This window comes from Mesoplodon densirostris, chromosome 11 (genome assembly GCF_025265405.1).
Source record: "Mesoplodon densirostris isolate mMesDen1 chromosome 11, mMesDen1 primary haplotype, whole genome shotgun sequence".
Classification (NCBI taxonomy): domain Eukaryota; kingdom Metazoa; phylum Chordata; class Mammalia; order Artiodactyla; family Ziphiidae; genus Mesoplodon; species Mesoplodon densirostris.
The window spans coordinates 80,083,859-80,100,224 of NC_082671.1; the positions used below are offsets into that span (position 1 = coordinate 80,083,859).

General features: G+C 42.5%; 1 protein-coding gene across 2 annotated transcripts in view; it reads right to left on the minus strand.

Moving 5' to 3' along the window:
• Window positions 1-1,220: 1,220 nt before the first annotated feature.
• The window catches only part of DRAM1 (DNA damage regulated autophagy modulator 1), a 45,282-nt gene continuing 30,136 nt past the window's right edge, over window positions 1,221-16,366 (minus strand). The window contains exons 4-7 of one of the 2 annotated variants that reach the window (XM_060112493.1): window positions 12,322-12,499; window positions 7,863-7,921; window positions 4,053-4,145; window positions 1,221-2,802 (exon numbers count right to left, since the gene is read on the minus strand). In XM_060112493.1, coding sequence (XP_059968476.1) covers window positions 2,746-2,802; window positions 4,053-4,145; window positions 7,863-7,921; window positions 12,322-12,499 — 387 coding nt within the window. In that variant the 3' untranslated portion in view covers window positions 1,221-2,745. Of the gene's footprint in view, window positions 2,803-2,989; window positions 3,475-4,052; window positions 4,146-7,862; window positions 7,922-12,321; window positions 12,500-16,366 lie in introns of those variants that run through there. The other variant, XM_060112494.1, reaches the window with a different exon arrangement.

Genomic DNA, 16,366 nt, shown 5'->3' on the forward strand with positions numbered 1-16,366 from the left:
CACAGCACAACACTGATGTACTTAATTTGGTTTATGAAATACAATTTCTGTGGAATCCTCTGTTAATGTTTGGGGAGGAAAAAAAAAAAAAAAGATTCACTGGATTAGAAATCAAGAAAACAAGAGTCCCAGACTGGAATCTGTTGCCATCCGGTGGTAGAACCACTTACAGGTCACTGAACCTCTTTTTCTTTGCCTTAGTTTCCTCATTTGAAGCATGTGACAATTAACTGCCTGACCAATCTCACAGAGGTTAAATAAGAACACGAGAAGCTTGGAAAAGTATAAACATAACTTTGAAGTTAACTGAAGGTACATTATTACCTCCCTGGCTTACATTTACTTTTTTTTTTTTTTTTTTTTTTTAACCTGAAAAGATTGGCAGCAGGTAAAATTTGGTTTACTCTGAATCAAGTTGGGTTGGCTTTTCTGACCTGTGGGGTCAGGGAAAACTTTAATTTCATAGTAGAATCTGCAGCTTTGTGTCTGTGCAAGATCCATTTCTCATCCCTTTCTTCTGAGAAACAACTTTCCCACACCATCAGCCCAGTAGTTTGGGCGCTGTGGACCCCTCAGTGCTCCAGAGGTGGACACGTGATGCTGGTCTGACCAATCAGAGCATCATCATGCCTCCCTGGGCTACAGGATGGGCATGTGACCCAAGGCAGCCAATCAGAGACAGTGAGTTTCAATTGGAGAGCTTTGGTTGGAACTTTTAGGAAGCCCTCTCATTCCACTGGACAGTTTGTAGCCTGGGTCTTCTAGAAGCCATCTCACTCCCACCAGGGGAAAGCCTGCCTGAGAATGATGCCAACAGAGAAAAGCAGAGCTGAGAAAAGGAGAGAACAGATGGAGTCCTGGTGGCACTTGTGGATCCAGCCATCCTTATAGCCAGCTCTACCCCTGGACTTCTCATTACTTGAAGCAATAGATGCCCCTTTTTCCTTCAACAAATTTGAGTTGGATTTCTGGTGCAAACTTCTGATACTACTATTCAAGAATCTCTACAAAGATAAGCCATCTTGCCCACATGCAAATCTACATGAATTAAGAACACGTAAGGTTTAAACTCTACCTTTATAGAGTCCAAGTGGGCTAGAATCCTTTCCCGGATAAATGTACTTCATAGTAGCACAAAGTCGACATATTGTAATTTAACAGAGACACAAATTACTAAAATAAAGAAATATTTCATTTTATTTTACTCCTTTAGCCATGAGGTCCAAGGAAATGCAAGTTCATGGAAATTAGAAGTAATACCAGAATATGGATAAGATCAGCTTTAGAGATTCCATGGAATCAGCAGAGCGTGATTGTCTGGAGTGATTTTTGGCCTTCTCAGTTTGCCAAGCCAGGTGTACCATTTTGTCTAGCCCATTTAACAATTTCTGTGGTAACTGTCCAGGATGAAGAGCGTCATCATAGAATGGAGAAGCCCAAGCAACTGAAACGTTTGCAGCACACAGAGCAAAACAGTCAATATTACAAGGTGACACAGACTATTTAGCACTTAATTAGTAAACCAGAGTAAATCTCATTATGCAGCACTACAAATATCCCTAGCCATGCCTTCATTTGCTCATTCCTTCATTCATGCATTCAGTGAGTATTTATTAAGCACCTACTGTGTACCAGGAGGCAGCCTGATAAATGCTGGAGTTACAAAGACAAAGATTAAGGCGCAGACTCTGCCCTCAAGGAGCTCCCAATCTAAATCTTGCAGAGAGATATAGAAATGAATGACAATGCATCCAGAAGGGCTGATAACAAAAGTCTGTTCCAAGGGAGACCCAGCTCTGGATTCATTCTACTGCAGGTTCCACGGTAAAGGTAAGTGGCATTCCTCCCCCTCTGCAGAACATAGCTTTAACCAGTATTTCAGTTCCAGTGTTACACAGAGAGCCACAGCATTATAACAAGTTACCACTAACCCAGCAGCGGGTCTGAGGCTCTCACCACTGAACCTTTAGGGGAAATAGAGTGTGATCTTGCAGAAGTGGCTGACTACCACTGAGTCTCACTCCCTCCTCCACAGCTATCCAGGCGGGCTGCTTTGCCCTTGGCATATGCCCTCAAGGTCTGGACCCACTTGGCCAGACATGGATTTATGGTCTGGAGGGTCCCTGAAGAAGAGTTCCTTCTCTTCAACTTCTAAACCTAAGCCTTCATATTTCAAGGCCCACTTCTTCCTCTGGAATGACCTGCTTTTCATTTGTCATTTTTGAGTTGGGTGAAAAGTGGCGCCATGTGCAGGTCTTGCTGAGCAAAGGACCTGCTTCACATTTTGTAAAGTGTGCGAACATCCAGCCATAGGCATTAAAAGGAGCAAACAAACTCCATCACACACCCTGCTCCCCTTTCTCCTCTCTCAGACCTGCGCTCCCGTCAGCACGTTGACCGGTGTAAAATGAATGCGAGGTGTGAGTTGCAGCTTCTGAGTCAGACTGTATGTCAAGTTATGCCAGTAACAATAAAGGGTAGTTTTATAAGTGGAATCTGCAATGCTGTTTGCAGATTGGCTTTTGCAGAGGTTTAGTATTAAGCAAAAGTCTCCTTCCCATAATCCTGCCTTACTTGGATATTCCCTGAGACACACTCTCCTCTCCCCGCTCATCTGGCAAAGGCAACAGTCCGGAACCCAGTGAGTTTTTCCTGTTAGTTGTTCACCTGCATTTCACTCTGTTGTTAGAAGGCTTTTGATTTCTAAGCTGCCTTGCTAAATCAATCCCACCTGGAGTTACATCACTACGGACCGCCGGTTAGCAGCAAGGGTAGAAGCTTGGTCTCTGTGAGCAGGGAGGCCTGTGGGGGGACAGAATTTCAAAACGGTGGTCTTCCGTGGTCACTGAGTTAATGTGCATAGTGGTATTAAGGCCTTTCAATAGAAGCATTTTGCTTGGTTCATCTAAAAATCATAGTCTCTTAGTGTTAGTTTATTAACGAAATCTTAATGATCATTATAAATTGAATTTTATAGATGCCCTTGAGATATAAAATTATACAGTGCATTCTCTAAAAATGAAATTTTAAAATGAATATCCCCTGATTTTACTTTTTAATGAATTCCTCCTTTAGTGTATTTCCATAAATCTCTTACATACAAAGAAACAAAACAGAATCTGTACAAAAAATAAGAGGTCTCCATTTTCTGGAACACCTTATCTTTTCTGTAATGAATTTGTTAATATAAAAAAGTATCTACTTAGAAAATTATAAAAACATTGCTACAATGTCATAAATGCTCTACACTCCCTAGGAAAACATACCTTTGGAAATAGTACAACTATTGGGAATTCTTAAAGAAATTCAAGTCCTGGATGGGCTGCAGGTGAATTCCACGCAGGGCGGTGTTAAAACCCTGTCTGTCCTCTGCACCACTTCCATAAATTGTCTGCCACTTTCATTGAGTGAGACTGAATTCTCCTTCCTTCAAACATCACCACTGATTTCTGTGGATATCCTTAGGGTGACACTCTATTTTTAAAAAAATTAAAAAAAAGGTTTAAAAGAAGGTAAACAATTCCAGTGCCAGCTCTGAAACTCCCAACAGCTTTGCACCCCCTCAGAGATGATCTCACTACGGTTTGTACTGAGCTCGAGTTGGGTCCTCAAGAGTTTTCTTGGCCTTCTTTAACCTTTTAGCTAGTAATTCACTTGTTTCAAAATGTAAGATTTTCCCTGTTGCCAAATCTGACAAGGTCCCATCTTCTCTCTGCCTTGAGAACATTTTTCAACAACACACTTTTATTTTTAAGAAAAGACATATTTCCTGTTATTTGGAACTTATGAGACCTCTTCGAAAAAAAAATAACCAGGATCTATGACTATAAGCGTCAAATGGCAGAGGACAGATGAACGTTTTCCTTGTTTAGGAGAGCTATTCAAGATGCTTTCCTTTGGGAATACACTAAATTGCACAATACTTACATATTTTTTCAAACACATAAGGGTAAAAAGATAGTGCTCTTATGTTTCTTAAATGTAAGAAATGTTCTATGTATTTCTACTAATCCGCATCATAACTTATAACATTTGTATTGATAAATACCTACCTCGAAATCGTAGATGAATGTTAGAAAGTAGAAAATAAAACCAAAGGCCACTGTCCATTCACAGATCGCACTCACTACGTGATATACATAATCCTAAGAGCAACAACAAAAAGAGAAACAGAATTTAGCCTAAATGCATTCACTTCAGTGGACATACTGAAATAATAATGAGCAGGTCAGGCCAAAGGGAAAAGCTGTCCAGTGAGCATAAATCAACCCCCGGAGGAAACACGGTAAGCAAGGCCATGTGGATGCACATCAGGGCAACTGCCCGATAAGAACGTGAATACAATGACCCCAAAAGTTCTCTCTGGTTCTCACACACTCTGGCTTTAAGACTTGTCTGTGGAACCTCAACAGGCAGAAGAAGGATCACAAAACGGCTGAGAATAGAAAGCAAATTTGGACTCAACAGAAGAAAGAACTTTCCATACAAGGCATGACTTGCTTTCCCACAGCTGGGAATCCCAAAGTTGAAAGGCAGGCTTGAAAAGCACCTACCCAGTGTCCATGTGGTTATTCCAGACTTCAAGTATGCATCTAAAGGAAACTGGCTATCACCCCTGGGTTTTGTGTTTCTCTGTTACTATAGATAATGTCAGTTCAGAAAATAGGTCTGCTTGATGTTATAAGGTAAGCACAGCTACAAAGCAAATGCTAATTATGAGACTATCTTCTTGGGGGCAGGAATGAGAGAATGGAGGACAAGAAAGAGAATGGCTTTAATTCGGGGTTCCAAAGTCAGCTGCCTCTGGAGGCCAGGAAACTAATAAAAAGAAACTCACGGTTGCAAAAAGAGGGACAATGGGGAGCCCACGCCTCATCAGCTCAATTCCATTCTCACCAAGTAGGAAAGTATGACCCCAGTGTTGCTTTGAGATTAAAAAAAGAGAGAGAGACTTCCCTGGTGGTCCAGGGGTTAACACTCTGTGTTTCCAATGCAGGGGGCTCGGGTTTGATCCCTGGTCAGGGAACTAAGATCCCACGTGCCATGTGGCGTGGCCAAAAAAAAGCCCATGGATTGTGTGTGTGTGTGTGTGTGTGTGTGTGTGTGTGTGTGTGTGTGTGTGTGTGTGTGTGATAGCTCCCCTGATTTTTAAATACTGGAAACCATTTTTAAAAAGCATTTTTAAGCACCATCTAAGTAAAAAATGCTTGTCTAAATTCTGACTTTAGCCCACATGCCAAATTAGCCTGTGGACTGTCATCAGTTCGAGCCCTCTGATTTCAAATCATAACCTATATTTTCTTCCTACTTCACTGTCTGCTCTGCCGTAGGTTACAAGTGTGAACAAACAAATGTGCTAGATTACAGGTCAGTTCTTTTCTTTGATCCACCACAAAGATCTAATTGAAGCACATCAAACTCTCAGACACCACTGCTCACCCTCCCCACGGAGGATCATATCCACCCACTGTTCTCATCCAGGCCACTCTGGGGAGAATCTGACCAGCCTACGTTACAGGGTCGAGAATGGAGGCCACTTCCTTTTCAAAGGTGACAGCACTAGTGATCCACCCCATCTCCTATCATCTCTGGACAATGAAGATGGCTTAATCAAATAGAAGCAGAATTTGGGGGTGGGAGAGGATTTCTGTAGCATGATATTAACAACAGTGCACTGAAGGAGGGGTCCAGACTCTTCCACTACACATATATGAACGCAGGCAAAGCTCTCATCTCCTTGCTACGTAAAATGGGACAATGACATCATAATTCTTATCCTCCCTACCACGTTAAGTCAATGCACAGGAATGTGCTGTGAAACCTCTGAAGCACTCCACAGTTTGGGGCAGGACCTAAATGATTATTCTGTTCCGTGAACTGATGTAAAGAGTTTTCTTTGCATTCGTGGATATTGGGGAACAGAAGGGGAGTGAATAGAAAACCAGGTACTTTTCACATTTTTAAGATAGAAAATGAAATGAAAAAAGGTTTTTCAACTGGGGAATATGCTTTGATGAATCCTTCCCAGCTGCTTTGTTTTGATTTGTGGTGGAAGGCCTCCCCCCAGTGGTTAAGAAGTAAAATACACCTAGGGCTACTCTTCTGTGAGCTCTCCTTATCAGGAAGCACTTTTTTTCTAACTTCTGCCTGGCTCGTCCTCACCGTCTTCAGTCTCTCACTTGCTTCTTGCAGGCTTCCATCACCTGCCAGAATCCCCTCTGGTGGAATATTCTTCCTCTGACCCTGCCATTACCCCAACCAGGGATCGAACCCATGCCCCCTGCAGTGGAAGCACGGAGTCAACCAATGGACCACCAGGGAAGCCCCTGAAACTGCTTTTTTTTTTTTTTAAACAAAGGGATTGGGATTTTTTTTTTTTTTTTTTTTTTGGCTGCATTGGGTCTTCGTTGCTACATGTGGGCTTTCTCTAGTTGCAGTGAGCGGGGGCTACTCTTCATTGTGGGGCGCGGGCTTCTCATTGTGGTGGCTTCTCTTGTTGCAGAGCACGAGCTCTAGCTGCGCGGGCTTCAGTAGTTGTAGCATAGCGGGCTCAGTAGTTGTGGCTCACGGGCTTAGTTGCTCCGCAGCATGTGGGATCTTCCTGGACTAGGGCTCGAACCCGTGTCTCCTGCATTGGCAGGCGGATCCTTAACCACTGCACCACCAGGGAAGCCCCTGAAACTGCTCTTTGAAAAACATCAGTAACTCCACCTGCCCCTTGGGAAAAACTGCTGCTCCTCACTAACTCCCTCCTCTCTGTAGGTAACTAACGAGTTAACTAATGAGTTGATCTTAATTTGAAGCATCTGATTCCTTGTGTTCTGATGTTTGGTCTGGAAACTACCCGTCACTCTACCCTATGCTCTGATGGCTCTTGATCCTACCCCAGGTCTAGTCCCCCATGTCTAACTGGACATTTCTCCTCGGCATTTCACTATAGCTTCAGATTGAACGATTCTGAAACCAAACCCATCCATTTCTCCCCATGAAATCATTTATTCCTGTTAAGGACCCAATCTTTTCTTCTTCTTTTTTAAAAATATTTATTTATTTGGCTGCTCCGGGTCTTAGTTGCAGCACGCAGGATCTTTTAGTTGTGGCACATGGATCTTTAGTTGTGGCATGCAAACTCTTAGTTGCAGCATGTGGGATCTAGTTCCGTGCCAGGGATCAAATCTGGGCCCCCTGCATTGGGAGCGCTGAGTCTTAGCCACTGGACCACCAGAGAAGTCCCAAGGGACCCAATCTTATCGGTTCATGAGAACAGGTTCTTTGGTTCACCCAAGACAAAAACTTGGAAGTCATCTTCACTTCTTCACGTCCTTTCATTCTTATGCTATTTCTTCCAGTCTAGGGGAATCTTGATTTAAAATCTAAACTAGTGGAACTGCCTTCTCCCTGCCATCCTAACTCCGGTCTCTCTCCTCTTCAATACATCCCAGGTGTCTCTTCTAATTTTCTTCCAATAATATTCTTTTAATTTACTTTCCTGTTCAAAAGCCTTCAAAGGCTTATTCCGTTCACCTACATCAAGCATGAGCCTCTCTGCCCACCTCTTAAAGCCTTGCACAAACTATTCCCCCACAAACTTATCCCCGACCACATTTATTTCTCACCCTATGCTGATACAAACTATCTTCTACTCTGTTTTCATCACCTCTGCTTAACATGTGGTGCTTCCTCTGACCTCCATACACCTTCATTCACATTGTTTCCCTACCCTTAAATCTCACCTCTTTTACTAAGCCTCGATGGTTGAAGGGTTTAATAGAGAATTAAAAATTCAAATTTTTAAAAATAATTTTGAAAATAATTCAAGGAACCAGGTTTGACAATTATATTGAAAACAGCTTATAGTTTACCTTTTCTTTTGGATTCCACTCCAGCTTGGTTATAGAAATTAATGAAGCACAGGCAATCACTAAAAAACAAAATTGTTAAGGAAACTACAGAAGAAAATAGGTCCTTTATTGTAAGACTAGGTTATTCTTCTAATAATATAACCATTACACAATGTTCACATGTTAGTACCAACATTTCTGCTATCAAACAAGTTATATCAGCTTCTTATCATCTCAAACCTTAAGTTCGATCATGGCAGGAGTTAAAATACAACACGGAAGTAGTCATTCTTTAGCAATACTTTGTCAGTTATGTATAGACGACTTTTAATCTGTGGCTACATTTTGCTTGACCCTGTTGTCTAAATTTGGTCAAAATGACACAGCAGTCTAATATGGGTACTTTTGCAGTAGTTTCCCCTAAAATACTATTGTCCCTAAATAATAATATTGATTAAAATTCTTTTTCCTGGGCTTTCCTGGTGGCGCAGTGGTTGAGAGTCTGCCTGCCGATGCAGGGGACGTGGGTTCGTGCCCCGGTCTGGGAAGATCCCACATGTCGCGGAGCGGCTGGGCCCGTGAGCCATGGCCGCTGAGCCTGCGCGTCCAGAGCCTGTGCTCTGCAACGGGAGAGACCACAACAGTGAGAGGCCCGCGTACCGCAAAAAAAAAAAAAAAAAAAAACTTTTTCCTAAAATACTATGTTCAAGGCAACAGCTTCAAGGAAAAAATTAACATTTCAAAGTATCAAAGCATCACAAAGTACCAAGGCTCATATACAAAAACAAGCTACAGAAATTTAATGTATTTTCTTTATAAAAATTTTAAAAAAACCAGATTTTTCCATTGAGTAACTGGGTGTAAGCAGAGTCCTTCCTCCCTGGCCCTAAGGGTTTACAAATCAGAGAGATACATCCTACATCTGACCTTGGGGACGAAGGACAAATCCTGAGAGGCCAGCCTAATAAGGCCAGGGACTGAGGCTACTGCCCAACGTGGACAAGACTGTCTGCACAAAGGTGGTGACAACCATTTTGATTGAACTTAGAAGGCCAAAGAGAACGCTAGAGAGAAATGGGATGCTCTTTAAAAGCTTTTGCAAAATGTTAAGAATTCCAAGTGTTGCATCAATCAATGCCAATTTTAGCACCTCCTCTGAATTTGGAGTCAGCACCTTCTCTCCCTGCCCTCCGCCACCTCCCATATTTTGCAATGCTTAACACTTCTCAGTTTCTCAAAGTAAAAGAAGTAGAGAATGGGACTTCCCTGGCAGTCCAGTGGTTAAGACTCCACGCTTCCAGTGCAGGGGGCGCGGGTTCGATCCCTGGTCGGGGAACTAAGATCCTGCATGCTGCTGGCCAAAAAATAAAAAGAAGTAGAGAACATTAAAGGTTCTCTAATCATGTCATGACCGTATGTCTGTTTCTAACAGTTTTAAAAGCCTCTTAATTCTTTCATTTAATTCTTTATCTCATCTTTAGTCCCATCAGGTCCCTTCTATGCTGGGGAGGAGGGCGGGGGGGTGGGGGAGAGATGGACAAAACTCCGGCAAAACAGACCTGGTCTCAGCTCCCAGAAACATTACAGCCTTGTCGGACCCAGGGAATGTGCCACGTTAGAAAAGAACAGGGTGCAGTCATGACTCGGAGGGAAGATTATTAATTCGGAGTGAAATGGGGTTTGAGGTGTCAGGGAAGCTTCACTGAGTTGAGTTTAATCTAAGCTGTGAGGTTTGAGGAGCTCTCTAGGACAGCATCATCCCACAGAAATTCAGGCATATGTGTAACAATATTTTCTACTATAGTCGCCGCATTGACAGAAACGAAAAAGAGCCTAATGAAATTAACCTTAACGTATCTTATTTAACCCAATATATCAAACATGTTGTCATTTCAACATGTAATAATATAAAGAATTATTAATGGGATATTTTACATTTTTTTTCTCATTAAGTCTTTGAAATCCAGTGTTTTACACTTACAGCCCTTCTCTATACAGACTACCCACGTTTAAATCCTCAACAGCCTCGTGTGGCCAGTGGCTACTGTGTTGGACAGACAGTTCAGTTCTAGAAAGACAAAGTGGAGAAGGTTATCTAGGCAAGAAGAAGAGCATGGGCAAAAGCAGAGAACAGGAAACAGCCACAGTCAGGGGAGAAAGTGTAAAACGGAGGTCAGAGAAATAGGCAGCCTCAGACTGCGTCTCACGCAAAGGAACGGCCTTTGCATTGTTAGTGATTTTGTGAAGCCTTTTGAAAGCTGCAGAAGCTGAATGCAAAATGGATAGTTTAGTAGGAAGGGCTCAGAAGCATGATTCCAGGCCTCAGTTTCTTCAGGAGTCAAATGAGGTTTCACGGAACTAATACAGGAAAGAGAAACAAGGACATTTTAAAGATACTTTAAAATCTTTCTAAGGAAATATAAATCCATGGTAATGTTTAAGACAAAAGACTTTTTCCTATGGATGAATTTGTTCAAATTAATTGGATAAAAACATATAACCTGTTTCTGTTCAGGGATCCTACCCGTCAGCATGGCTCATACGAACTTCCTAGAAATGGGAACTATTAGTATGTGAAACTCTGGCTTGAAAAAGTAATTCTGCTAAACCTCTCTCATTTTAGTACCTAGAGATCTGTCTCCAAAGTTGGAAGCAAGGAAAGTTTTCCTATACCAAAAAACTTTATTTTTAACTTTACAAGTGGTTCTATAAATCTTACAATTAAAACAAGCTAAAAGGTTTGAGGAGATCCGTCTCAAGAGAAAGCATGAATGTCTTCAATCCATAAATAGAACAAGGAAACAGAGAAGGAACTATCTTAGGAACCAGGGTGTATAGTTTGTTGTTAAATTTCTCAATACTAGAATTTGGTTCCTCTGTGCTTAGAAATTTTGTAATTAAAATTTTTCTTCCCTAAATGACAAAAACAAAACCCAAAACCATCCTTAGACTTCACATTTTGTATAGCTCCAATTTTTTTTAAAAGAAATTTTATTTATTTATTTATTTTTGGTTGCGTTGGGTCTTCTTTGCTGCGCGCAGGCTTTGTCTAGTTGCAGCGAGCGGGAGCTATTCTTTTTTTTTTTTTTTTTTTTTTTTTTCTTTTTTTTTTGCGGTATGCGGGCCTCTCACTGTTGTGGCCTCTCCCGTTGCGGAGCACAGGCTCCGGATGCGCAGGCCCAGCGGCCACGGCTCACGGGCCCAGCCGCTCCGCGGCATATGGGATCCTCCCAGACCGGGGCACGAACCCGTATCCCCTGCATCGGCAGGCGGACTCTCAACCACTGCGCCACCAGGGAGGCCCCGGGAGCTATTCTTTATTGCAGCACGCGGGCTTCTCATTGCGGTGGCTTCTCTTGTGGTGGAGCATGGGCTCTAGGCACATGGGCTTCAGTAGTTGTGGCACACAGGCTCAGTAGTTGTGGCGCACGGGCTTAGTTGCTCCACAGCATGTGGGATCTTCCCGGACCAGGGCTTGAACCCATGTCCCCTGCATTGGCAGGCGGATCCTTCACCACTGCGCCACCAGGGAAGTCCCTATAGCTCCAATTTTAAAAGAAAAATGCAAGGCTTAATACTTAGAAGTACATGATGACAAAATATCTTTTTACTCAAGCTTGCCCACTTTGTACCACAACCCAACTTGGATGAACAAGACCACCGCTAATAAAATAGTTCAATTTTCCTACAGTCTGACAATAATCACCAATTTTTAATGACTCTTTAGCATTTGCTATGACTGCAGATGGTATTTTGAAAGATGGGGAATTTTCCACCCTTGAAAGACCACAGCTTTTTTTTTTTTCTTTGTTAAATACCTCTTGGGGAAAAAAAAAGGAAAAAGGAAGGAAGCATTGTTTTTCATTTCTTCTAAATCAGAATATACAAGTATGATAAATTTATATTTTCTTTTCACATTGTTGAATTAGAAACAATAAAATTTCATTTTGAAAATGAAATCAGTGATAAAAAGAAAAGGCTAAATGTATTTAAATGACTTAGAAATAAATAGTACAGAGCTTTTTAAAACCTCTTAATATGGACGAATAGATCAAACCATCTAACCACCTATGTGTGGGGAGAAGGAAAAGTCCGGCCTCTTGGGAATTCACAGGGCTATTACTTTAAGTACAATATCAATATTTGATGTCTTTAGCCAAGCACTACAAAGAAAAATAAATATTTTCACATGGCTCATGAAACCGACCACGTGGAAAGAATGTAAATAGAGACTGATGTGTTCTGACACTTTTTTTCATTTTCCTTTCACACCATTCTTTTCCCCAAAGATTCTTTTGATTTAACCAGACAACGTTGAGATATTTTCCTTATGATTTACCCTTTTCTCCCAATCATTCTTCTGAAGCCTGTTGACACTTGGCTGTTAACCTTTGCTTTCTCCATTTTTTTTGGAGGGGAGTGGGGCGGCGAGGATGTCAAGCTTGCAAGGACACTAAAGGACAAATGTAAAAAAGGATACAGGGGATGACGGCTGCAGAGGAAACGGCAGAGATGGCCATCCGTATGCGGCATGTGGAAAGGCTGTTCCACTGGGGACACGATTTGTAAGAGATGATGGATTGCAGGAGCGTGTACACAACACCGCAGACAAACGCCAAAAGGGCACCACCATCGTGTACCACGGGGACAGCTAACTCCTAGAGAGAAGGTCACACATATGCTGTTACTCAGCGTGAGTCTGTGCACATCAAGAGCCGAACACTCACTCACTTGCTTTGGGCTCCTCAAAGCCACCAGGCATCACAGAGGCACACACCCCATCTTTGGAAAATACAGCTGCTTGCAGAAGATGACCAAGAGAAAAGCCTTCCCGGCACTGGAGTAAATGCCAGGAACTTGCTTGTTCCATAGCAAACGTTTGGCTTGCTGCGAGTTGGGCAAACGGGCCTGGTTCAGTAATAATCTCTCAATAAAACTGGGGGGAAAAAACCCATATTAAACCAAAAAAATTATAAAAGAATTAAGAAAAACAAATCCTTTTCACCCCTTGAATGTTAGGCACAGCACACTTGAGCAAGGGAAAATAAACAAAAGGCAAGGCATCTAATGCTAATGAGCTGGGGTTGTTTTAAGAATAACCTGATAGTCCTGGTACTTTCCACTCTCCATTTTCTCTCTATGCTAATAAGTAAATCAAATCCTGAATTTACATACTTTGTTTCCACCCCCCACGAGCACTGTCAGGAAACTTGCTTCCTCAACCCTGGCCAATTCAATACATCAGATCTTAATCTGCAAGCTTCAGGACACCCACATGAGCCCTGATGAAATCAGATCAAAAGGCCCTTGAATTAGCAGGAGGTGTATGTCCAGTGTGCCCTTTTCACTGTGGAACACATATTGTCTCATCAAAGATGTCTTTTAGAAGGGAAACGGCTCAGATCAGACATGAATTTTGGATAGAGGTTAAGATGAAAACCTGGTAGCTTTTTTTGAAACTCTTGTTAATTTAAAAGAGAATCAAAGTAGAGAAAACTAGACTATTGAGAGGATTCAACCTCAGGAAACTTGACTTTTCCAAAAAGGAGACTTCTTGAGGCACAGGAAAGCACTGACGGAGATTGCTCGGTGAGGAGACACCAAAAAGTAGCCATCTTATCCACCAGTGCGGGAAAGAGGGCTAGCTATGAACGTCTGGTAGGTGCAGTTTCCTCCTGCTCAAGAAGAACCACCAGTCAGTGCTCTCTCCTGCCCTCACATCTCTAATTCTTCTTGAGGCAACCGCTCACGTTGGTTTGCTTATGGCACGCCGAAAATGAATTACAGGATATCAAAAAAGGAAGTTGTAAAGATATATTTATGGGAACAATGACAAGGCAAATCCTTTGCCCTCAGGAAAGTTAGAAGTTCTATTTCTGGTCTTTGTGAAGATGTAATCACTTCACAGAAACCTTAAAAGGAACCAAAAGTGTAATTATCTAACCACCTAAGCCTTCTTCCTGAAGTCTGCCCTTTATGGTTTAAACACGGATGGCAGTATCACTTGTGATGTTGAGTCATTCCGAGAATAATGTGATGGGATATCGTACACTGCATACTATCCCCCCCACAGGACAATTCATACCCACACTCCACTAGACAACTTATATCCTTCCAGGTTGCCACCTTCCCTTTGAAAATAATTTTTCCATCGTGCTTTCTGATGTTAGAACTGTGAACTGTGAATTTTTTTTCCCTAATTTTATGAAAAAAAATTTTTAGCATTCTTTTTTTTTAAGTTTATTTATTTTATTTTTGGCTGCACTGGGTCTTCATTGCTGAGCGCAGGTTTTTCTCTAGTTGCGGCGAGCGGGAGCTACTCTTTGTTATGGTGAGCGGGCTTCTCATTGCGGTGGCTTCTCTTTGTTGCAGAGCGTGGGCTCTAGGCACGTGGGCTTCAGTAGAGGCGGCACGCGGGCTTAGTTGCTCCGCGACATGTGGGATCTTCCCGGACCAAGGCTAGAACCTGTGTCCCCTGCATTGGCAGGCGGATTCTTAACCACTGCGCCACCTGGGAAGCCCTAGAACTGTGAATTGTGTACATGCTTTTTTTCTCACGGAGATTTTCTCATTCTGGCCTTGAGGTTAACTCTTCCCCACAGGTTCTGGGCAGACTGCTTCAATCAAAGGTGACTTCTGCCTCTCATGACTCATGGGATTTGGGGAGAGTATTTAACCTCTCTGGGTCTCCATTTCTCCATTGATAAATGAGGAAAATAATACTACCTATCTTCTAAGGTCATTATTAGAATTATACGAGTTAAAGCATGAAATGTTTTCATAAATGTCTGTCACCTAGAAAACTTCAATAAGAATTCCCAGGCAGTCCAGTGGTTAGGACTCCGTGCTCTCTCTGCCGGGGCCCGGGTTCAATCCCTGGTCGGGGAACTAAGATCCCACAAGCCGTGCAGCCCGGCCAAATAAGAAAAAGAAAAAAGAAAAAAAGAAAACTTCAATAAATGTTGTTATGGAACCCAAAATGCACACAATCATAAAACGTAAGGAAATGTCATCAAGAGTCTCTACCATGTGACAAATATCATAGGCAACTAGTGGTGTTTATTTCCTAATACAGAGACAATAAGAGTAGGAAAGTCAACTGAAGCCAGAAGCAAACTGAGTTCACAAGATACCCTCCTGGAAGCCCTATAGGCTTGCTTCAGGGAGTCTACAAATTTGGCTCTCACCTTTCACCAGTGTTAACAAGGAAACACTGTTAGTTGTGGATTTGTAACATCCCAAAACGAAAACTTGTTGACCACCAGACCTGGGAGAATATCCCTGCCCTAGGTTGTCCTGAAGGTTCTATGTCATACAAGGAAGGGTGCCTCACCCCTCACAACACAGCACTGAGTTTCCCAGAGCACATTATTATACTGTCCCCCACCAACGACAGATGGCTTCCTGCATGTGCAGGGCAGAAAAGGTGATTCTCTGAGGCCCACGTGGTGCAGGTGAGGGAGAGGGCCCTCTGACAATGGTCTGACTCATGCAGGAGCAGACACTAGAGAACAGGTGGACAGCAGACGGTACAGGTGGAGGCCTGAGGTTATCAGCCTCCCAGGTACACACCAGGAGGCAGTTCCCCTCTGGTGCGGCTTCAGTGTGCAGATGTGGACTTGAACAGCCAGCTAGCATTGAAGGCTGACACCTTTTTATAAAGTAAGCACCACAGAAGATCAACCCACTTCTGGTGGGAAAAAAGTTAAAGGAGTACCCCCAGGCAGAGCCAAAAGTCCTCCAGGAGTAACTTCCTTTCTGCGGTCACAAAGGGACAATGGTGATGACAGAGCAGGCCCTCCAGGGTGTTGGCCTATAGTGATGAACCGATGACCATGAAGACGGCTAAGTACAGACTGCTGGGCACTGTACATTATCTCATTGAATCCCAGCAATAACCCTGTGAGGCGAGTGCTCATAATTAGTACTCATTTGAAATACAACACATACTTGTAAAATATTGCCTACATAGACAAATACCATGCCTTCCTGAAAGAGACCTCGGAATGAAAGGAATCCAAAAATTAGAATAAAACATGTAGGATTTTTACCAACACTTGACACAGTAAGAATATGTCAAGTGGACTCTGCAGTAGTTGTTATATAAGTTAATTTGCTCCAGTAAGGCCATATTTTGGCCCTGCAACTGATTAGCTGAGTAACCCTGACCAAATTATTTCACCTCCATGTCCCTAGATCCTCATCTGTGAAAGGAAGAGACCAGATGCCTCTCTTTGAATTGAACACCAGAGGCCCAAACAGTAGAATCAGTAAACATACACACACTCATACACAGAAACGTTTTCACGATGTTAATGAAATCATTACAATGACTGAAGTAGCTCTCCCAGCACATTAAACCACATCAACAAGAACACAGAACAATTCAGAGCCCACAGCATGGTCTGAAGCATGCTCTCTCTCAAACATGCACTCCATCTCTCCCAAGTACTAGGCTGGGCTGACTTTCAGATGACAAAGATTTGTTTCTAAGAAGCAAACTATTCCAATATTCATACACTCAT